This window comes from Tursiops truncatus, chromosome 8 (genome assembly GCF_011762595.2).
Source record: "Tursiops truncatus isolate mTurTru1 chromosome 8, mTurTru1.mat.Y, whole genome shotgun sequence".
Taxonomy (NCBI): Eukaryota; Metazoa; Chordata; class Mammalia; order Artiodactyla; family Delphinidae; genus Tursiops; species Tursiops truncatus.
This window is the reverse complement of record NC_047041.1, coordinates 24,382,106-24,406,458: the sequence shown is the minus strand read 5'-3', so window position 1 is coordinate 24,406,458 and position 24,353 is coordinate 24,382,106. Positions and strand designations below refer to the sequence as shown.

The 24,353-nt window shown below is 34.4% G+C and overlaps 1 protein-coding gene across 4 annotated transcripts in view; it reads left to right on the top strand.

Annotated features, from left to right (window-relative positions):
* Positions 1–24,353, top strand: part of CUL5 (cullin 5) — a 129,172-nt gene that overhangs the window by 78,642 nt on the left and 26,177 nt on the right. For 3 of the 4 annotated variants that reach the window (XM_073808254.1, XM_073808255.1, XM_073808256.1), the window contains 7 exons: positions 3,307–3,439; positions 4,469–4,600; positions 7,588–7,711; positions 8,010–8,185; positions 8,752–8,913; positions 9,673–9,791; positions 10,416–10,539. In XM_073808254.1, the coding sequence (XP_073664355.1) occupies positions 3,307–3,439; positions 4,469–4,600; positions 7,588–7,711; positions 8,010–8,185; positions 8,752–8,913; positions 9,673–9,791; positions 10,416–10,539 (970 nt within the window). Of the gene's footprint in view, positions 1–3,306; positions 3,440–4,468; positions 4,601–7,587; positions 7,712–8,009; positions 8,186–8,751; positions 8,914–9,672; positions 9,792–10,415; positions 10,540–14,408; positions 18,044–24,353 lie in introns of those variants that run through there. The other variant, XM_004317105.4, reaches the window with a different exon arrangement.

Below are 24,353 nucleotides of genomic sequence, written 5' to 3'. Positions count from 1 at the left end.
GTATAGTTCCCTGTGCTATGTAGTAGATCCTTGTTGGTTATCTGTTTTATATATAATAATGTGTATGTGTTAATCCTAAACTCCTAATTTATCCCTCTCCCCCTTCATGATTCTTTTATATGCAGTGCGTAGTATTCAGTACATTACTAGTCCTGTGATGGCAGAGAAATTTATGGTCAACTAAGAGAAAAATAATTTCAGAAGCAGACTCTCAGGTGATCCCACTATTGGAGTTAGTAGATAAGGACTTTAAAATAATTAAGATTAATAATTTAACCACAGTGATATATCACTCACGCCCACTAGGATGGCTAAAATTAAAAAGACATTAACAAGTGTTGGTGAAGATGCGGAGAGAGATTGGGATCATTATAGTTGGTACACAGCTACTGTGGTAACACTTTTGTAGTTTCTCAAGAAGTTTAACATAAAGTTAACATGTGACCCATCAGCTCCACTCCTGGGTATATACCCAAAAGAAGTGAAAACATATATCTACTCAAAAACTTGTACATAAATGTTCATAGCAGCATTATTCTTAATAGCCAAAAAATGGAAACAACCCAAATGTCCATTATCTGATGATGGATAAGCAAAATGCGGTATATCTATGCGATGGAATTTTATTTAGTCATAAAAGGAAAGAAATTCTGATACATGCTACAACTTGAGTGAAACCTTGAGACGTGAAATAAGCCAGACACAAAAGGACAAATTTTTTATGATTACATTTATATGAAGTATCTAGGATAGGCAAATTTATTGATACAGAAAAGTAGAATAGACGTTACCAGGAACTGGGGATAGGAGGGAATGGAAGGTTATTGTTTAATGAGTACAGGGTTTCTGTTTAGGATAATGAATAAGTTCTGGACATAGATAGTGATGATATTTGCAGAACATTGTGAATGTACTTAAGGCCACTGAATTGTACACTTAAAATGGCTAATATGCTAAATCTTTTGACCATGATAAAAGGATAATTTTTTGAAGGAATGAATGGATATGTGCTATGATCTGGATGAATCATAAAAACATTATGCTAAGTAAGAGATACCAGTCACAAAAGGTCACATATTGTATGCTTCCATTTATATGAGATGTCCAGAATAAGGAAATCCATAGAGACAGAAAGTCGATTAGTTATAACTAGGGACTGGGAGGGAGGGATAGCTGGAAAATGAGATTTGACTACTAATGAGTATGGGGTTTGTTTTTGGGGTAATGAAAATGTTTAAAATTTTATTTTGATGATAGTTGTACAACCTTGTGAATATACTTTAAAGAAACATTGAATTACACACTTCAGATGGATAAATTGTATGGTATGTGAATTATATCTCAGTAATCTTAAATAGGTCATGAATAATAATGAGTAAGTAATACATATTAATAGACAAATAGGTGGAAATTGTTACCTGAGAAAAGGTAAAATATCTATAGCGATATGTAATTGGAATCATAGAGAAAGGAAAAGGAGGCATGAGCTATTGACCAAAATTTTTCCAAATTGCCAAAAGATGCCAACTTGTATTCAAGCAACTCTTTGAATCTCAAGCATGATAACTACAAATTAAACCATTCCTAGGTACATCATAGTAAAACAGCTAAAAACTGGAAAAAAACAAAACACAAAAAGCCAGAGATCGGGGGAATGACACAATACCAAAGAAACAACAATAAAAGACTGAAAACTGTCTTCTCAACCTGTTGAATTGGAGGAAGGGAGATAGACTACTGCAGTTATTACAGCAGTTCATATAGAAGCTAGCTAGGTATTGGCAATGTGAATAGATTGGAGGAGATGGATAGATTCTTATGAAGTAAGTTAGTGGTCTTTAGACTTGCTATATCTACCTCGAGGGATACAGAAAGAATTCCCAAGAGTATGCCAGTGTAGCTACTTTTAAGGAAATCACTTTCTAAATCCTCAATTTCCACATCTACTTTTTTCTGAAATTGAACTCTCTGGTGGAAGTATTGCAGTTTCTCCTTTCACTTCTCCTTTCCAGAATTACTCTTCCCTATTTTGTAAAGAAAGGCATATCTCTCTTCATTCTTACTATGGTATGTGCCTTGAATTGTAAAATGCCTCCAAGTCGTTTAAGAAAGGAATATTTTGAAATATTGGTATTGTTGTACAGAAAATGAATTTCTAATGACTAGATGTTATATCCTTTTGTAAAATGGTTTCTAATTATTTGCTTTCAACACAATTGATGGCTAATTTGATCCATTATTAAAAAATAACTTTTTTTGTTAGATCAGTATATGTTTTTTTAGCAAATAACTCAGGAGGTGCTCAATGAATTGAGTAACATTATAAGAAAAACTTCTTCTAGTCCTATCTATAAATATGAATAAGATTTTTTAGGTAAAAGACATAAATTTATAAATACAAAAAGTAGAAGTAAAATTGATGATTTCCTGCATTCATAATTGGGAGGGGAAAAAAGTTTCATCCACTTCATAGACAAAATTTTGCATATGCATATGGTTTATACACACACAATATAATTATGTTGTTTTGTTAAGTCGTGTACTTATAATTTGGACAACTCATTTCTGATAACAGTTGAATTTTATATATAAGGAGTTTTAAAATGTTGAATTTAAATTTATTTACATATATAGTTTAGAGAAGTGTGATAAAGAATAAATGAAAGACTTTCAAACATAAAATATGATACACTCGTTTTAAAGTTTTGTTAAGAAAGTGAAATAGAGATGTAAGTTCATTGTTTAAGGAAAGTTTGTTTACAGTTGTTTTTAATGAAGGATGATATATATCATATCACTGTGAAATTTAGGTTACATTGGATATGTCTCAAAGAGTGAAGTAACAGTTTTAACATAAATTGATTGATGTTCTGAATCAGATCGTGAAAAACAGGGGAGAATGCTACCTGTGTGACATCTTGCAAATAAATCGAACACTGAGTGCTTTAAAAAAAAAGTTTTAAATGTTAACTTATAAATATGCAAGGATTTACACAGTTTTTCAAAACTATTTTAGAAGCATCTTAATAAAATCTTTTAAAGATCATTGACAAAGCTGCCACTAGAGTGAGGCAAGGTGGCACATAGGTTACAAAATACAAGGAGGTCTCACTCTCAGTGTTCTCCAAGTGCACTTATGGGAACCTAAGAGTGAGTGCCTCCTTAAACTATGCACCCTAGATGTAGACTTGCTTACCCTAGTCCCATTGGATCTATACAACATAAGAAATCTGTGAAAAATTGGCTTTAGAAAAAATATTTGCAGATTCAGTCATTTTCATCAACTGCTTTTAATTTCTTTTTTAGGGTGGGATTAAAAACTCAGCCTGAATCAAAATGCCCTGAGCTGCTTGCCAATTACTGTGACATGTTGCTAAGAAAAACGCCATTAAGCAAAAAACTAACCTCTGAAGAGATTGAAGCAAAGCTTAAAGAAGTGGTACATAAAATTTTTTTAACTTGAAATTTTTGAATTATCTTTGAATTTGTGTTTTGCTTATAAGGCTTTCTGTGATAGCCTCAGTTTTTTTTTTTAACGTATATCTCTAAGCAACTAATATTATGAAATTTTACCAGTGCAAGATCTCTATAGAGCAGTTATTTTTCTTACTGAAAATTTTTATTCTGTAGCTGCCAGAAAGGGAAATAGTTTTTAATTCTTCCCCTTTCTTGATTATTTTTAAAAGTCAGTTAAATTCTAGCTTGTATTAAAGGACAAAAAAAGGGAAAATGGAGCTAGCTGGTAGTATTTGGAATGATATTTGAGAGACCAGGAGTTTTTCACTTCTTTTTTTTTGTGAGAGCCCAAAATAGATAGCCAGGGATAAATGAATGTAGATAAAAAGTTAGTTGCTTTCATATTTATTTGTCTCTGCTTGTTATTGTAATATGATATAAGCCAAGGACATCATATCAAAGAGGAAAAAATTAGTAAGTAAAGATATAGAGAAAGTATAGACAAAGAGGGTTAGGGGGGGAGTTCCATGGCAGTCCAGTGGTTAAGACTGCTTTCACTGCTGGGCCCAGGTTCAATCCCTGGTCAGGGAACTAAGATCCCATAAGCTGCATGGTGCAGCCAGCAAAGCGGGGGGGGTGGAGTGGGGGGTGGTTAGAGAGAAGATTAGCATTAGAATAAAGTGAAGAAGAAATGTAGAAGAAAAAAATGGGGAAGAACCATTGATTTTCATGTAAAGTTTTATCACACTTTATATTAAATCTCAAAACTTAATGTTTCTAAGAACTAAAAGGTTATTTGGTTACAGTCTCAAATTTGCTAACTTTTGAAGTATTAAAGTATTGTAGTATTTCAGGACTGGTTATTTTTCAGAGATGGGCAATTTACTAAACCTCTCTCTGTATTTGATTATATAAATTTCTGAATTTTGACAATTGGGGATGTAGAAAGGTCTAAATGAGAGGGATGGATAAGAATGTATGTAAATTGAAAGTAACTTTTTTTTCTGTACAGCTCTTGGTACTTAAATATGTACAAAACAAAGACGTTTTTATGAGATATCACAAAGCTCATTTGACACGACGTCTTATATTAGACATCTCTGCTGATAGTGAAATTGAAGAGAATATGGTAGAGTGGCTAAGAGTAAGTAAAATTTTAAAAAATATTTGGTTTTCTTAAAATAGCACGTTTCATATGTGTGCTTAAGTAATGCATTTTGTTGATATTGTTAATATTGAAGAAATACGGAACATTTTAGAAGAATATAGCATCAATTATATAAAATAAAGTATATTTTCTTAATGAAGACTTCTGGTGAAGCACCTTTGCTCTTGCTTTGCTTCTGTTGTTTCACTCTTTTGTATCTCTGCTCTCATTTGAACTGACCTTAACTAACGGACAAATCGTTTCATTTTTAAGCTGTTTTTAGTACTAAATATTTAACCATAGAGATGTTTGTAAATAAATACATCTATTAAGGAAAAAGAACAAATAGGTAAAAGTTGATGGCTTATTTAGGTTAATTAACGCTAATTATGGCTAAATTCCCATGTTAAAATATTTTACGTCTGTTCCTTTCAGTCCATTTTAATGGAATTTGAGTTATATCAGTATAGCATAAATGAATGTCTTTCATTTATACATATGGTGTTATATATAATATTACATTAATATATGATAATAAAACATCTATTATAATGTGTATAATTATATGTATTTTATATATATTTTTTTCATTTATATGTGTATTTCAAATTAAAGATTTGCAGATAGCCCTGTTTTGCCTGGTAGTGTGGGATAGTAAAAATTACTGTTCAGGTGATCTTAATATTAACAATCACTGGGAAAAATTACTGCTTTGTGACTTCGAAATTTTTGTCAAAATATTAAAAATCTCATATTATCTAAGTATATAGGAGAAAGAAAAAATTAGTAAAATTAATATGTATTTAGTACACTGTAATTTAAAACAAACTTTCAGATTTAAAGTGTATTTCTTTGAAAAAAGTGCTATTGCAATTCACATGTCTGATATTGTATCTAGAATATATAAAGAACTCTTACAACTCAACAGTAAAGACAACTCAGTTAAAAATGGGCAAAGAGGGGCTTCCCTGGTGGCGTAGTGGTTGAGAGTCCGCCTGCCGATGCAGGGGACACGGGTTCATGCCCCGGTCCGGGAAGATCCCACATGCCGCAGAGCGGCTGGGCCCGTGAGCCATGGCCGCTGAGCCTGTGCGTCCGGAGCATGTGCTCCACAACGGGAGAGGCCACAGCAGTGAGATGCCCGTGTACCCAAAAAAAAAAAAAAAAAAAAAAGGGCAAAGAATTCGAATAGACATTTCTTCACAAAAGATATATAAATGTCCAATAAGTGTATGCAAAGATGCTCAACATCATTAGTTATTAGGAAAATGCAAATTAAAACCACTGGGATAGCTGAAAATTCAGACAATAACAGATGTTGGTGAGGAAGAGGAGAAATTGGAACCCTCATGCATTGCTGGTAGGAATATAAAATGGTGCAGCCACTTTGGAAAACTGACGGTTCCTCAAAAAGTTAAACATAAAGTTGACCCAGCAGTTCTACTCCTAGGTAATTCCACTCAAGAGAAGTGAAAACATAATGAGCACACAAAAAATTGTACATGAATGTTCACAGCAGCATTATTCATAATAGCCTAATAGTGAAAATAACCCAGAAGATCAGTCAGCTGATAGATAAAATATGGTTTATTCTTATAATGGAGTGTTTTTGGTAATAAAAATAAATGAAGTGCTGATATATGCAACCATATAGATGTACTTTGAAAATATTATGCTAATAAGCAAAGAAGCCAGTTAGACCACATACTATATGATTCCCTAATACAAAGTGTCCACAGTAGCCAAATCTGTAGAGACAAAAAATAAATGAATGGTTTTCAGGTATGGAGGAGTGGGGGAACATGGGGAGTGACTGCTAGTAAGTATGGAGTTTCTTTTGGGGATGATGAAAATGTTCTAAAGTTAGATAGTGGTGATGGTTGCATAACTCTGTAAATATACTGAAACCTGATTAATTGTACACTTTAAAAGGGCAAATTTTGAGGTACGTGATTTATATCTCAACATTGTTACTAAAATGAAGAGTAGTTTGACTAGTACTTGCCTTCTTGTCATGTAACTTACAAGTTACTTAGTGAGCACCTTTTGTATACTTTGAAGAGTTCTCATGCTCTGTAAGTTTGGATCAGCTTCCAAACTTTTGTCTTTTGGTCTTTCAAAGTCGTCAAAGTTTTTGCTGGCATCACTTCCTCTTCTTAATTTTTTTGTCACTACCACTTTTCTCATTTATGTTGATAATTTGCCTTCATTAAGTTCCTTGTACCTGCATGTTTAGACTCTTCAGCATTGGCATTATCAACAAACATTACAACCACAGTTAGCTCTTTCTTCAGAAACTCCATTTATGTTCTATTTTATTTTCATTTCCAACATTATTCCCTTCCTTCCTTCCTTCCTGCCTCCCTCCCTCCCTTCCTTTTCTTTCCTTTCCTTTTCTTCTTCTTCTTCTTTTTTTTTTTGGTGTACTTTTATCATCTTTCTTGACCAATACCCTTTCAGTCATCCGTTTTTGTAAAATGTCATGTGGATTTATCAGTGAAAGACATGAATGCAACAAAGCTACATGCTTTGCTGTCTGTGGGTGAACTGAATAAACAGATGACTAACAGATTTTGAAAGAAATATTGTGATTGGTCAGTGATATGATGTGCTTTGTTAGTGATTTGTAGATTGAGGAGCTAGAAGTGAAATTTGTGCTTTATGCATAACTCACGTTTAATATATAATGGTAATTGAAAGTTGAACAGTGTTGTTGGGGTACTGGTGTTCTTTTAACTGTACTGTGGTAACTGAAATTCATGCATATTGGAATCATGCACAGAAAGCCAGGATTGCCTGTATATTCTGTTTAGGTTCTAAGAATCAAATTTAATAGGTATTAGATTATAAACATTCTATAAATATAAGAGAGAAGAAGAATTTTGTATTAAAGCATCTAAAACTTAGTTTTCCATTAAAATTTTTCCTAATAGTATATCAGATTATTTATTATTTATTACTTCTTCTGTCTTTGGTTTTCATAGGAAGTTGGTATGCCAGCAGATTATGTAAACAAGCTTGCTAGAATGTTTCAGGACATTAAAGTATCTGAAGATTTGAACCAAGCTTTTAAGGAAATGCACAAAAATAATAAATTGGCTTTACCAGGTATTATTTTATAATTACATACATTTTTTTAAACATTTTACAAAAGAATATCTTTGTTTTCTAGTAAATTAAAAATAAAACTAAGCAGTAATAGAGACAAAGATGTTAAAAAGTCCACATTCCTTGAAAATATCCTACAAAGCAGAATTTAGATTTACTAACTCTTATTTTGAAACAGAAAGACACTTTTAACAAAATCTTTAGAGTCTTATTTTTCACCAAAGCTTATCCTCTGTGTATGTATTTTACCCATTGTCAAGATTATTTGCTTTATATTTTCTGATATACTTTCCTATAGCTGATTCAGTTAATATAAAAATTCTGAATGCTGGTGCTTGGTCAAGAAGCTCTGAAAAAGTCTTTGTCTCACTTCCTACTGAACTGGAGGATTTGATACCCGAAGTAGAAGAATTCTACAAAAAAAACCATAGTGGTAGAAAATTACATTGGCATCATCTCATGTCAAATGGAATTGTAAGTAGATGGTGTGTTAGTTCAGATATTGGTTTGGCTGAAAGTAGCAGGACTCCAAATAAGACTTGTTTAAACAAGATAGATCTTTCCTTCTCTCACAAGTGAAAGTTTGAGCGGGTATAGTAGATCTGTTCCATGAAGTTGTTAGGGACATAGACTTCTGGTTACAGCACCATCCTTAAGGTATTCCCTTGCCTGCAGAATCCAGTATGATCCTCTCACTATGTCTGTCTTCCAGCCCAACAGGAAGGGAAAGATGTGAGGGTATAGCTTCCTTGAACGGCAACTTCTAGAAGTTTTCCCCATTATTTCCACTCAAATCTCATTGGCCAGAACTTAGTTACATGGCCACATTTTTGCTCAGGAAAGCTGGGAGGTGAGCCTTTATTCTGGACAGTCATTAAAGTCTGCTAAAATTTTTATTACCATGTAAGAAAGGAAGAATGGATATTGAAAGACAACTCGCAGTCTTTTTGTATATAATCTCATATAAGAGATATTATAGTAGATAGATGGTAATCATCATGAAGAGATTCTTATTTTTTTAACTATTTTATCTATTATAGATAACGTTTAAGAATGAAGTAGGTCAATATGATTTGGAGGTAACAACATTTCAGCTGGCTGTATTGTTTGCATGGAACCAAAGACCCAGAGAGAAAATCAGCTTTGAAAATCTAAAACTTGCAACTGAACTCCCTGATGCTGAGCTTAGAAGAACTTTATGGGTTGGTTTGTTTTTATGTTTTTTGTTTTTAACATTGCATCCTCTCACATAGCAGGAAACATGTGTTGGCTTGTGTTATAATAAATTTATGAATTCATAACACTCAAATGACTTTTAGGCAAGAAAAATACACTAGTGAGGTATTTATGGAAAAAAAAATTGAAAATAAGCAAGTTACTAAGACAGAGAATGGCAAGAGAGAGAGAAAGAAAGAGATTGAGTTGGTGTTTAAATTTTGCCTGTGAAGAGCATGACCAAAGATTTCATATTGAAAATGTGTTCAAAGTTTTTTATGATAACCAAAATTCTAAGAATAAGAAGACTTTGGTCCTTTTGAGGCCCTGTAAAATGTACTTATTAGCCTTCTCTTCAAAACTACATTTTACCCCCTACTCCATATGCCTGTTAAAAGTTCCAAAATAAACTATTACCTAGAGAGAAACAGCTGGTTTATAACCGGCAATGATGTTTGCTGTGGTCATATATGACCAATCCCTCTAGTTTGTCGTTGTTGTGTTTTTTTTCATTGTCTTATTGTAAAGAGAGCATTTATTGCTTCCTCATAACCAACTCTTTTCTCCTCATTATCTTTCCTCATTATGCATTTACATTGTTATATTCATGGAAGTACCAAATAAAATTTTGAATTATGAATTTGTGCTCATAATTTTTTCTCATCTTTATTGGTCATGTTGTAAAATTGATCTTGGTATTCTATAGTGTTTATAGAAGCTAATTGTTTTCTCTTTATTCTTCATAGTCTTTAGTAGCTTTCCCAAAGCTCAAACGGCAAGTTTTATTGTATGAACCTCAAGTCAACTCACCCAAAGACTTTACAGAAGGTACCCTCTTCTCAGTGAACCAGGAGTTCAGTTTAATGTAAGGTTTATGTTGATTGATCTAAAATAAAAATACCTTGTTTGAATTTTAATATTTTATTTTTAGCAAAATAATTTTCCTTACATGATATTTAAAACATCTGTATGCTGTCATCACTTTAGATTTATGCCATTTAGTTGTTTATTAAACATATTAATGAACTAGAGATGTTTATTATTTCTTTACATATTTTTCATGGATACGTTTTGGTGTCTGACATACTATATTGCTTTTCATCTTTAAAGTAAACATCCTTTTGCACTCTAAAGCAGCTTTATCCACACGGAGTACTGTTTCCTTTAGATCCAATTAGAAGATAATGTTGAATTACAACCCACATATCTTCAATTATCTGATCACTTTCATGGCAATATAAATTATATTAACTTTGTTATTACAGGGAGCATAGTCACACTTATTAACAGAGCTTTTATCATGTTTGAGGGAAATCATAGGGTTCATTTTAATAAAGCTACATGTTGGTTATTTGTTATTTTTCCCTTAAACAGTGTTGGATATTAATTTTTAGACTATTTCTAAATATTTTCTTTTAGACATTGCTGCTATAATATGATATTTAAAAAGCCTTTCACTGTAAAATATTTGATTTAATGTTTTTTATAGAAAAAATGCAAAAGTTCAGAAAAGGGGTAAAATCAACTTGATTGGACGCTTGCAGCTCACTACAGAAAGGATGAGAGAAGAAGAGAATGAAGGAATAGTTCAACTAAGAATACTGAGAACCCAGGTTTGTAATATTAAGACACAATGTCTAAATTTTGAAAAATGTTGTTTTTTTAATCTTCAAATCTTTTTTTAAAATTAAAGGAATGTAGGTACTCACACTTTTCGTGCAGAAGAGCTAATTTTCAATTTACTGAAATATAAAAATTGTATTAGTAACATTCTCTTAGTTGTGCAAAGAGATGTCTATATGAGTTGGTGGTCTCTGGTAGGTTCTGTTGGTTGGGCAGAAATCTTGGTTTTAGGTTATGCTTCTCTGACTGCATGTCAAAGAGAATAAATGTATATCAGCAACAAGTACGATTCTAGGATTGAGTATTTAAAATTTAATTTTAACACTTCTAATTCCATTGTAATGGGAAATTAGGGACACTTTAAAAAACGTATTTTAAAACTAGGCTTATACCTTCTGAACATGATAAGGAATACCTATTGCAAACTAATGTATGACTGTTTTAACTTTAGAAATAGTCTTATTAAAACCAAGTAGTCCTACTTTTACTGTTTTCATTTAATATTGTTTGAAACTATTGGCCAATGCAGTCAAGCATGAAACAAAAAAGAAGAAAAGATTAAAATTTTTCATGTCTTGTAGATCATATAATATGATAAAGGAACAGAGAAAAGATAAATAAAAATCAAATACTTTTCTATTTATCAATAAACAAATAAATAAATAAATTTAAGAAAATAAAAGAAGAAACCATAGAATTCACAGGCATTTCTTTAAAAAGCAGTGTGTTGGACCTGTATGAAGAGAGGGGCCTTCGCCTGAGAGATTCAAAAGGAGATTTGAATAAATAGAAAGATCATGTTCCTTTTTTTCTTACTAAATTTTTTAATTGAGGTATAACTTACATATAATAGAATACATATTTCATAGTTTTCAGTGTGTTTTGCTAAATGTGTATACCTGTGTGACCATCACCTCAATTAAGATACAGAACATTTCTATCACTCCAGTAATTTCTCCATGTTTCCATTCAGCCAGTCTCCCCCTTCAACCCACCTGATTCCTATCACCATTGCTTTGTTTTGCCTGTTCTTGGTCTTCATATACATGGAATCAGACAGTGTACTCTTTGTATCTGGCTTCTTTTTAACATGAAATACCATTTGTTGTTGTTGTTTTTTTTTTTGGCTGCTTTGGGTCTTCGTTGCTGCGTGCGGTCTTTCTCTAGTTGCGGAGAGCAGGGGCTACTCTTTGTTGCAGGGCGCAGGCTTCTCATTGTGGTGGCTTCTCTTGTTGTGGAGCACAGGCTTTAGGCACACAGGCTTCAGTAGCTGCAGCACACGGGCTCAGTAGTTGCGGCACATGGGTCCTAGAGCGCACGAGCTTCAGTAGTTGTGGCACATGGGCTCAGTAGTTGTGGCTCACAGGCTCTAGAGCGCAGGCTCAGTAGTTGTGGTGCACAGTCTTTGTTGCTCTGTGGCATGTGGGATCTTCCCAGACCAGGGATCGAACCTGTGTCCCCTGCATTGGCAGATGGATTCTTAGCCACTGTGCCACAAGGGAAGTCCGAAATACCATATTTTTTAATGATAAGGCTGAATAACTTCCCATACTAGTAACAAGTCTACTGAATTTCATATAAAAATTCAACTAGGAATATTTTTGGAATTTTAAAAATTGATTCTCAGTTTTATCAGAAAGAACAAATAGATGAGAGTAATTGAGAACCTTAAAAAAATAAGGTGTTAATGGTAGTGGAACTTGCCTTGCCAAATATTAAAACTTATTAAAATATCTACAAAAATAAAATAGCATAACATACAGATTAATAGAAGAAAATAGCTCAGAATTAAACCTCCTATATAAGTGTAGATGAACTTTGCAGTAAAGGAAATCATTTCCATGGCCCATGAAAAGAGAATGTATTATTCAGTAAGAGATTTTGGAAAATTTTACTTCTGGGAGGAAAAAGCATGATATAGTCTTAGTTTATGGCTACACCAGGATAAATACAGATGGATTAGAGTTGAGATATGAAGTGGAATGGGCAGGTATAGTCATACTATAAGATGTGCAAAGAAAATGAAGTTTTTTTGTTTTATCTAAAACTGATTCATAATAATGCTCAATGTGCTAATCCAAGCTATCCCTTTAGGTAATGCTCAGACTTATTTCTCCCTGATTCTACTCCACCCATCCTTGTTCTTTGCTGTTTTCACAGATGGCATCTGCATGTATTGAGGTTGAGAGAAATTCACTTGACTTCATAGTGACAGTGAAGGGATTGTCCTATCTGTACAGTTGTAACAGTGTTCTAGGTTTTTGGTCTTGTCAGCTCTAGAGTGCTTTATCTGTCAGCTCTAGAGTGCTTTATCTGTCACCTATGGGAATTTGACTTTCTATTGCTATCTATTGCTGATGTCTGTAGCAGATGAACTATGGTTTATTCTTTTTCCAGTTGGTAAGGACCACGTGGCCTCTTTCCTGTTCTGGCTGCCTGTCCTCTGCTCTTACTGAGCTCTTGAGCCCTCTGAGCCTCTGCTACATCTTCTTTGTGGCCGTTGGCCTACATGGCACACTGTTATCATCTGCTGTTACAGGATCACCCTCTCCTGACACTGAAGGCCCTGTGGCAGGTCCATTGGCTCTAAACTCTAATCATATGGGAACTGAGAGAAATTCAGGAGTGCAAATTACTTCCATCATATTATGCCACTTTTCAAGTGACCTCCAACCTATTAAATGGGACCAGGGCCAGAACCCCTCTGTTTTTCTCTTAACATCTCTAACACAGCCATCTTCACCTCTACCGAAGCTAGAATAGGAGAAATTGGAATATTTACAGTTGTTCATCTCCTACTTACTGGTTTCTGTAATGTACAAGTGCCTGTAGGGGGACAGACTTTTTCCATCTTCTTTCTTTCTCTCTGGACCCTTGACATAAACCCCTGTGATCAAGAGCCTGGATCTGGACATACTGACATTGGGAGTAATTCACCTGACCTCCTAGTGGCAGTGTAGGAATCCTCATATCTGTACAGGGGAAGTTGAAGGTATACTTTTCTCACACTGAGTAGTGCCTGACTCCCAAGCCTATTGCCTTGTAGCCAAACTCCATTTTCAATGTTAAAAAGCAAATATTGATTCCTTTTTTTGTTTTCACATTTCTTTTATAATGAATTCTAACCTCCACTAAGGCAGATGAATGCCTTTTGTTGACTAAGCAGACACCTTGTACTGGAAAAGGCAAAAGAGAAAATATGTTGTAATTTTCTAATTTTCCTTATTAAAAATAATAATAATTAAAGAAATTATTAAGGAAGCTATTGATAAAATTGATTTAGATGAAAAGTGCTTACTCCTACAGAAAGTTAAACCGTTTAATTGAGTCAGTACAAACTGAAGATACTTATAACAAGTACAGTTTATTATCTGATAAATTTATAAAGAATAGGAATTATCAATTTTTGAAACAGACAGCAACTGGCCTCTACTGCTATACAAAGAAGTAACTGTGAATACAAGGGAAAAAGTATGTGTAAGGGGTTTGTTGTATCTTAGTTGATAGTTGATTCTTAACACAATATCAGGTTATATACATATTGTGTTCACAGGTAAAATAAACTTTTTAAATGTACATAGTGTGGATACGAAGGAATGAAAGGAAATACACCAAAACCTTAGGTGTGATTTTCTTTTCATCAGAGAAGTTATGGGTAATTTTGTTTTTCCTCATTTTTTAAAATCTCCATAATATGCAGATTTTATTTTTCAGAGTGAAAAAAAGATAACTGGTCTCAAGATTGATCTAGTGATTGCTAATCATTTGGATAGGTATTGGATAGAGGATAAAATACATTAAAAGTCATTTTTTGTTTTGTTTTACTTAAAATAATTTAATATTTTATTTTTTCTTTTAGGAAGCTATCATACAAATAATGAAGATGAGAAAGAAAATTAGTAATGCTCAGCTGCAGACTGAATTAGTAGAAATTTTGAAAAACATGTTCTTGCCACAAAAGAAAATGATAAAAGAGCAAATAGAATGGCTAATAGAGCACAAATACATCAGAAGAGATGAATCTGATATCAACACTTTCATATATATGGCATAATTTTGAATATCATGGACAGTATTAAGAACCAAAATTTTGGAGTGCTTGGGCAGAAAGTTCTTGCAGTTTGTGCTAGAGGAAGGTTTATTTGGACTTTGATTACATAAATATTAAAATCTCTGCCTTACCTAACAAAACAACTATATTTTGCCAATCACATTAGTTAGCATGGTGGCATTCCCTTCATGTTGCACACTCTGTTTTAACAGCATGCCGTTTTGTGGAGAAACTTGCATTCATGAAGAGCCCATAATGAACTTTTAAAAATCTGATTTATACCCACCGGAAGAAATACAGTTGGGAAGGGTGAAAGTGGGGTTCTTGTTGCTTTTTTTTTTTCTTTTTTTTTTCTTTTTTTCCTCTCTTACAAAAATGTACTTGCACAAGGAAGGATCTTCAGATGTTTGTGTGCTGAAAAATGCTGTTACGTTTTGTTTTGAACAATGCAATTAAAACTAGAAATAGCACTCTTGGTTTCTTTTGATCAAAAGAGTGAGCTGGTCTACACAACATTGGGACAGGGCAGATATAGGTGAAAAGATAAGTTTATAATAGTATCAAATTATATGTTCAAACACTGCTTCAGTATAGCAGCTGGATTTTAGTGGTGACTTAAAAATGGTATTAAATTTTTCCAACTAAAAAATGTTGGCTTTCTTTAAGCAGGAGACTACTGTCTTAGTTGTTTATTGTTAAATGATGAAGAGTTTTTTAAATCTTACATGGCTAAGAGCTTGTTTTGAAAAAGTGAAGCTCATATTAATTATTATTTTAATTGTTTAAAAAAATGTATGGAGATAGGTTGGTCGACTGCAGAGTCAAAACAGCAAAATAAGCATTTTAAGTGTTTACTAAGACACTTAATATTTATATACTTAATATTTATTATGCCATATTCAAATTTATTAAAAACAAGACAGAAATCTCCTGCTTTAATATAATACAGTTATGTAACTGACCTCTTAATCTGTAGCATAGAAATATTTTGAAATTTTAAAGTCTCATGATTAGGGATTTATAACCTCAGGTTTCTGGAAAGGAAGACATTCTGTTTTAAAAAGTAATAATTAGGTATCAGTCACCTAGGAGGAAGAGAAAAACCACAACATAGACCTGAAAAGCATAAGCAAAATTGTTGCAATCTTAATATGAGCAGTAAACTTGCCAAATATATGTATATATATATTTATATATTTTAAAAATAAGCATTTAAAAAATGTTCAGAAGGCAACACTTACCTTGTTCCTTTTAGTCAATCCAAAGTAGCAACTTACTAGTTGCTGGCAACTGAATACCCAGAGTAATGGAGATTTTAGGACTTGAGGACATGAACAACTTAAAAGAGAAAAACTTACTCCCCTTTGGGAAAGAATGGCTCAACATGGATTTTATTCATTGTGGTGCACATTTCAAATTTTCTTGCAAATTATTTTATATTTTATTTGATATTAAGTAATATTTTAAATTATTTTGATGATAGTAGGAAATGGAGTGCCAGAGTGTTGAAAGGCGTACAGTATTATTACAGAGTGCTTTCAAGAGCATTTCATGGAATCTGTCCCCAATCCCAAGAGACTTTGTGAGCTGCCTGCTGAAAGGAAGGACAGCAAATTTAAAACATTTTAAAGGTTTTGCTGGCTATAGTCAAAGGCCTATTCTGAAACTCATAAGAAATTGGAATTTTGTTTCTAATTTAAAATCTTACATTTGAGCTCTAAGGTAGCATATGTCAGTTATTAGACCAAGCATATTGTGAAGATTAAACTAAATTAGCACTCACTGTTTTCTCTAATTAGATGACTGTTAACAATGGATAAATTCAAAATTTTTAAAAACTGATAATTTGGTAATAATTGTGGCCCTTATGTTTAATAAATAGTTTGGTATTGGCATATTTGCTTATCTGATAAAGGAGCGCCAAAGGAGGAAGCAATGGAAAGAAAAATTACAGGCCATTTCTTAAAGTTTAAGATTTGTTGTTGTTTTAAACCAGAATAGTTCTCAGAACTTTTTTTGGAATTTCTAATCTTTTTTTAGTCATTTAAGAATGAGAGCCATGATGTTTTGATTTACAAAGGCAAATTTAATGCAAAAGTGGGTAACTCTAAATCCATAGCAAAGTTTTCTAATAATTTTATAAATTTTTAAATTGCTAATTATGTCCTAATTGTATTTTGGGGAATAGAACAGCAACAAATACTGTAGACTTACAGTTTTCATCATTTTGTTCATTATGTATACAAAAGTATATCTGACTACTTTTTGGTGTTTATGAAAACCGTTTAGTTGACAAGGTGCCTATACCATTGTTGAATTTTCTTTAAATATATTTTGACAACAGATTTGCTAATTAAAAAAAAAAAAGGATCTGGAAAAAAAACTACCAGCAATTTGCTAAAGATACAGAATCACAGTTAGTATCCTTTATTACTAAGTCCCTTTTCTCTAATGTGCACTTAAAATTAGTGATATCTGAGCAGGGATGAACTCTGATATAGTTAAGGGGAAAAATATATACATATATGTGCATATATTTTTTTCATGAGCAGTATGGCAATAGGACACTTCAGAGGTTAAGATTTGAACATTGATCTTCTAATATAAAGGTGGAGCCATCTTGAAAATGTTAACCTTTATTGCCATCTCATTGCCAGAGTAAGTAGATATGAAACAAAACTTACAAAGTGAAAATACAGAACAATTTTAATGCTTACAATGAGTTAAATATTTAGAGTATTACTGTTCTAATGATTTAATGAGTATCCTGAAATAAATTCTGAAGTCTTCCAATTTTTACATTTATTGGAGGGGTCCCTGCATTCTGGCAAACTTTATTTAAGTCTCTTTCTCTTATTTTGTGCATAAATGTTAAAATTTCCAAAAATGAAATGTTAGCTTTCTTATTTTTACCTTTTATTAAATTTAATACAAACTATGACCGGAGTAGTTTAAAAGTATTTTGTATTATTTGCAGTAGGATGTCATTGGCCCTGCTCAAAGGGCAAATTTTAAAAATTCAATTTGGGTGAAAGTTTTGCTAGTTTTCCAGAAAGATTTGCTATCTTAAACTCAAGCTTGTTTTTTCTATTTTCATGTAAATGACTGGGATGCTATCTTATAAACTCTTCCAATGTCATGTTTGTGAAATAAACATTACAATGAGAGCTTTCCTGTCATCTACACTATATATGTTGTCTGGAGTGTTGAACAAATTTGAGTTCCTAAGTTGTAATCTATCCTCGTATATACAATTTTGAATGTGTGCCACTACATACTGAGATGATAATGCTGTACAATTTTAAATGGTAGCAGTTTCTGTATGCAGTAGGCTGAAATATTTTGATGAACTGCTTAATTTTTGGATTTTATTTTTTAAGTTGTATAATTTATTTTCTTGCAAAATAAAAATGTAATATAAAAGCTTTCACCTATCAAGAAAATGTTGATGTTCTACTGTAAAATAGTTTCTAAGAGTTTAGTTAAAATTTTTATAATAGGTATATTTATATATTTAATTGTGAAATAGTAAATCTTAGCCAGCCTTAGGAATCAGAAATATGAAAAGTAACCCACTTATTTCTTTTAAATTTCAAAATCTAGTTCAAAATGAAAGCTAACAGGAATGTAGCTTTTCCATTGATGATGGCATAGGGCTATCATGCCTGGAAGAGGTCAAAATTTCAAACCTGAAAGTGATTAATGCATTCATTCATCCGTTTAGATAGGTCATGTCATAACCAAAATTTAAATTTTATATCAGACAAAAGTAAAAAATATATCACAAATTATTTCATGTTTTGTATATTTTTGGAAGTTTGTGAATATTTAAATTTCAAAGCTAGAGATAGTTGTAATAAGGTTACGAAGATGGACTGTGTCTTAGTCTTGGTGGTTGTAACAAAGTACCATAGACTGCATGACTTATAAACCAACAGAAATTTATTTCTCATAGTTCTGCAGGCTCAAAGTCTGAGATCAGAGTGCCAGCATGGTTGGTTCTGGTGAGGAACCTCTTTCAGGTTGCTGCTGACTTCTGTGTCCTCACATGGCAGAAAGAGGGTTTAGAGAGCTCTGGGTCTCCTTTATAAAGGCACTAATCCCATTCACAAGGGCTCCACTCTCATGACCTAATTACCTCCCAAAGTAAATGCCCCACCTACCAATAACGTCACATTGGGGATTAGGTTTCAACATAGGATTTTTGGAGAGAGACAGACATTCAGTCTTTAGCACTTCATAATGACCCTAAAATCAACCTTGGACTTTCTGGGATTTGGAGGTGGGGGGAAATTGACTTGGAAATGAAGGTAGAGAAAAGTGTGGCCTCAGTTTAAGATTCCCCAGAACGTAGAAACAGGTTAGGCATAGAAATAGGCAGAAGCTTCTGGGCCCCTTACTTGCCCATGTCTCCCAAGGCACTAGGAGGGACCCTAAGAGTTTTGTATTTGTGATTTATATTATTTTTCTCAAAGAGAATCCCCTAAATATCCAAGGTTGAATCCAGTCCTGCTAAAACTGAATGCAAAAAGAAACGTGTCTGGCACACAGAAGGCATTCAAGTGCGGATTGAATGAATGAGGTGTGTGTGCCTGAGAACAGAGTAGAGTTTAATACTTTGTTTTAAATGGGAAGAGTTTATTTTCTAATTGCCTATTCTAGACTGTAAAATCAAATACGGACTTTGCATGTCACTAAACTTCTATTTTAACCAATGGACAGTATGGAACAGGGGTCTTAGACTGTTGAGGAGTTACAGACTTTTATGAGCGTCTGATTAAAGAAAAAGACATGCATATAAAGATACGGACAATTCTGTTTATAAATTTTAAGTATTCCAACACTCAAGATTAAAAATCTTTGATAATGAGATCCCACAGTGAGTAAAGAGAGTAAGTAGCAGCCTGCTCTCTGAATTGGTAACAGCTTAATGTCACAAGTGCTGATTCAAACTTAGATCTATACTAGTTGTTGTCTGTTTTTATCTAAAGAATGACAGGAGACTTCCCTGGGTGTTATTGGGGTTTGCTATTTTCATTAATGATAAATGCAGTATTTTATTATTGTGGTTGCTGAAGCAGACTGATACTACTTACATGTTTCTTTGACACTGGTTGATGGTTGAAGGGTAGCAGTGGGAACCAGGAAGGCAGAGAGGAAAGCCAACTTTGCAACAAGCCAGGTTTGAAAATTAACACTCCTGTTAAGAGACCACAATTATCATACCTCTAAGAAGGGGTGGGGCTTGGGACTACCTTTACAAGGCCCTTTTCCTAGGGCTGCTAAGTGTGTAATTTTCTTGCCCCCTACTCTACCTTACCTCCTCCATTCTCAGCAGATGACCTTACTTTGGGAATATAAGCAGAGAAAATAAAATAAGGCTTTCAGGCATGCACTTTCATAACTTGCTTTCTCTACCTCTAAACTTTACCTCTAACAGTGCCCATTTTCATCTGCCTACCTATCTCAGAGGAAGGGCTGCCTCACTTCTTACTCGAGGCCAACTGTTTTTTTTATCTTTTCCTGAATTCCTTCTGCTTCTGTGTTTTGCTCCAGAATACCTACATTTCCTGTATCTTCCAAACATCTTTTTATTAGTTATTTCCTCTTTAGCCTCCTACAGGGGTTCTCAAAGTTTTGGTCCACAGACCAGCAGCATTATCATCACTCAAGAACTTGTTGGAAATGCAAGTTTTTGAGCTCCACCCCAGACCTACTGATTCAGAAAGTCTTTGTGGGGGGGCGGTGTCTGAGCGATCTGAATTTTAATAAGCCTTCCAGGTGATGCTGATGCACTAAAGTTTGAGAACCACTGTCTTACAAACATTCAAGTATCCGCCATCCTTAAAAAAAATGCCTTCCCCTACCTTGGTCAAGTTATGACCCTTGTTTTCCTCCTTCCTCCATTTTCTGCTAAACATCTTGAAAGAATAGTCCACAATCTGTCTCTATTTCTTCTACTTAGTACTCATTGGCTTATGTCCTCACTGGTCCTCTTGCCAAGGTCATCAGTGACCTCCTATTGCTTAATCAGAAGCTCATTTTCAATCTTTCTCTAACTTGACCTCCTTACAGCATTTGCACCTTGTACACTCCTGGTTATTGAATTTTGTTCATCTCTTGACTTCAAAGATACCATTCTTTCCTGGTCCCACATTTATCTCTCAGTTTTCTCAGTCTCATTCTCTGGCTCTTCCTCTGCCTGCACATCCCAGAATTTCATCTCCATTTCTACTCTTGCTGAGCTACATACTCTTCCTGGGTAATTTTATCTACCTCTGTGGCTTCAACCACCGTCTGCATGTTGATGCTTCAGACTGTCTGCAACTGCTTGCAAGATCGACATGTATTTCCAGGTATTTCTTGAATATCTCATCATCCATCACAGACTTGCTCCACTTAATAACTATCTCCATCTTCCAGGTTAGCAACCTTCATTTGACTGTCTATTGACCCCCTCCCCACACCACATTATTGATTCTAGTTATGTATTATCTCTAGAATCTGACCTTTGTTCGCCTTTACTTCTGTGTTCACTGAATGAATAAGAACATTTCATAGTATGCTTATACTAGGTGAACAGCTTATACTAGCTGTTGGGTTGCTTCTTAGCCTACGTTTGGAAGTAGACTAAGTGTACTGAGTGATAAGTAGTGGTCAGTAAGATTATGTTTGCTTTAAATCTGTGGCATTTCTGGACCACTGGCCTAGCTCTAATTTTTCTCTTAATTGAGCTCATACCTCAATGTCTGAGGCCTAAGACAGCAGCAGATGTAAATTGGGTCATTCCTTTTAGCCTGTGGCTGAGGAGCCACTCCAAATCTAAAACATAAAAGCAGGAAAAGGACTTTCATCATTTAAAAAATTTCCCACATTTTTTAGTGCAGTTCCTTGCTCAATTAGGGGCCCACTACTTGTAAAATTGAATTGAAAGGCTTGGGAGCCACTGTTGAGCAGACCTCCTAAAGGTAGAGGAACATGTAACAAGCCCAAAAGTCATTCTTGGGACAAGTAGGACTTCTGTCTTACACTTACTAAGAACTTCCTAAAATATCTTCTTTTGTATCTTTTTGTTCTAAACCCCAAGATAAATCATATGAAAGTTATTTTTAGGAACTCTCTTCTGTTGCGCCATCTTCCTATTGTAATCATTTTCTTGTTGAATACCTGTTGTCAAATGACAAAAATAGGACAATTTAATAACGAGTTTGATATCTGTTATTCAAGGGAAAACTTGTACTCCCCATGGATTTGGGGGAGTACAGTGCCTCACAAGCAGCGGAGTACTCTTCCTGAGGGATTTGGGGCAAGAGCGAGTTTTATAGACCTTTAGAAGTGGCAAAGTGGAAACAGCATGATTGGCTTGGAGGTCAAGGATTTCCTTATAAGGCTAGCAGGTCAATCAGGGAATAAGGAAAGAGTATTTGGCTTAGTTAATTGTCTGAGTTTGCATATCTGACCTTACTTAGAACAAAGAAGTTATTACAAATTCTTGGCAGTTGGGGGTTGGCTGGTTTGATATACTCTATTTCTGCTCAAGTGAAGCATTTACAGGGACATGAAAATTATCTAAGTTTCAGTTTGCTGACATGGCACCCTAGGCAGGAGGAGCTTCACCCTGGGCTTGGAAAATTATTTCAACAATGGGGTACAAACATTTCTAGATATCTGCTAAAGAAGCTCTTGACACTGTCCTTCCCAGGATTTCAAGAAAGGAGATGTTTTGTGGGGTATATAATTAGGAAACATAAGGAAGTGACATGTAATTTGACTCAGGATGAGTATATTAGTTTCCTATGGCTGCCATAACAAAATACCACAAACAAATTTATTTTCTCACAGTTCTGGAGGCTAGAAGTTTGAAATCCAGGTGTTGGCAGGGTTGGTACCTTCTGTAGGGTCTAAGGGAGAATCTATTCCATGCTTCTCTCCTAGCTTCTGGTGGTTGCTGGTATTCCTTGGTGGTTCATTTTTTGTAGGTGCATCACTCCAGTCTCTGCCTCCTCCACATGGCCCTCTCACTGTGTGTGTCCTTTCTTGTTATAAGGACACCAGTCATTGTATTTAGTTTAGGGCCCACCCTAATTCAGTATGACCTCATCTTAACTTGATTACATCTGCAAAAACCCTATTTCCAAATAAAGTCATTCACAGGCAGTATTTGTGGGGGACACTAGTCAAGCTAGTACAACGAGTTATTCCAACAGACTAACTATGATAGAAGTTACTTGCTATAGAAGAATTTAATTCGAAGTGAATAACAAATATCCTTGTATTGTGAATTGAATACATGCATTTTTTCTAAACTCTTAAGAAAATTGTTTATTTTCCACTTTGTTCTCTGCTATGAAAATATTATTCTAATGTTCCTAAAACTAACTTATACTTTTAGAAAAGCACTCTGGGGCTTATGACTATAGTTACGGACATTTATAAAGAGGAAGAGGCCAAAAAGTTTATTTTATCAATACTGATAGTATACTTTCCAGGACATAAGACTCCACTTACACTTATTGGCTAGATCTCTAACAAATGTAGTTAACTTAGAATCCAAGATGAGGTACATTTCGAAAGATGTAGTCTTTATTAACGACTCTATGTCCAGACACTGTGTTATCTAATGTGATAGGAATGATAACTTGAAGCTACAAATTCAGATATGCAAAAAAAAAAAAAGCTTTAAATTCTCTCTAAACTGGACTTAATTTTTTTTTTTATTCAAACACTTCATTTCTATCTCATGGAAGAAATTTTAATCTAGTCATTTTCACCTAAACTCAGTCAAATTCAGTTATCTTTTCATAAATTTTAAGTTAAAGGTTTGTCACTTTCAGGATTGTTCCCTTCACCCCTTCTATCTTGGGTATGATATCGTCCTGGTCTGCCTCATATCCAGCCTGGTAACGCCTGTATGACTTGTATGGTGAGGCCCTGTTTCCCAACAGTGGAGCCTCTTGAGGATCACCAGCTCCAGTTCAGCTAACTTCTGTACTCTTCACAGCTATAACAGGAAAATCACCCATTTAGCTGTATGGGGGGGCTCTTTGGGTCATGGGGACTTTCTGTGAGGCTACCTTAGGCTCCTCATATCCAAGCACCCTAAGCAATCTTCCATTTAACCTCAAGTGCTCATGTGGGCTACCTTTTCAGACAAGCTGGTTTGAATCAGGGAACTGAGATCTACTCTCCGTCATACCACTGAATTTATTCTGTGTGTGTGTGTGTGTATAGAGGGGATGATTCTAATGTCACATTCCCCTGTGGCTGGGCTGCAGGAGGAGACAGAGATCAGGGACACTCCTCAGAGGCTGATCCTCTGGCTTCCTCTCCAGCTCTAGCCTTTCTCCCCTGAGTTCTACTTAACTAGTATTGGATAGGGGTAGGAAAAATGGATTTCAAATACTTGTTGTCTTCTACCTGAACTGTGACTTTAGAATTCTGGAATAAAAAGTTTAGTGTCCTGTTGTCTGTTTGCTTTGGTTCTGCTTCCCCTCAGGGTGGTTGTGGCTTCACATCCGGGGTGTGAATGGGGATTATCACAGATGTATAAAGAAGTGGAGGTGGAGGGTGCAGCGTGACACAGCTCACAGCATAATCTGATTCTCTGCTACCTTTCTTTTTATAATTCTTGCTCCATCTACTTTGGTGAGTCCTCTTCCTCCACCTAAATGCAGGTGTTCCCCAAGTTTCTTTCTCTGTAGACTCTTTGGGTAATTTCATCTATTTAATACCGTCAACAATTACCTCTTTGCC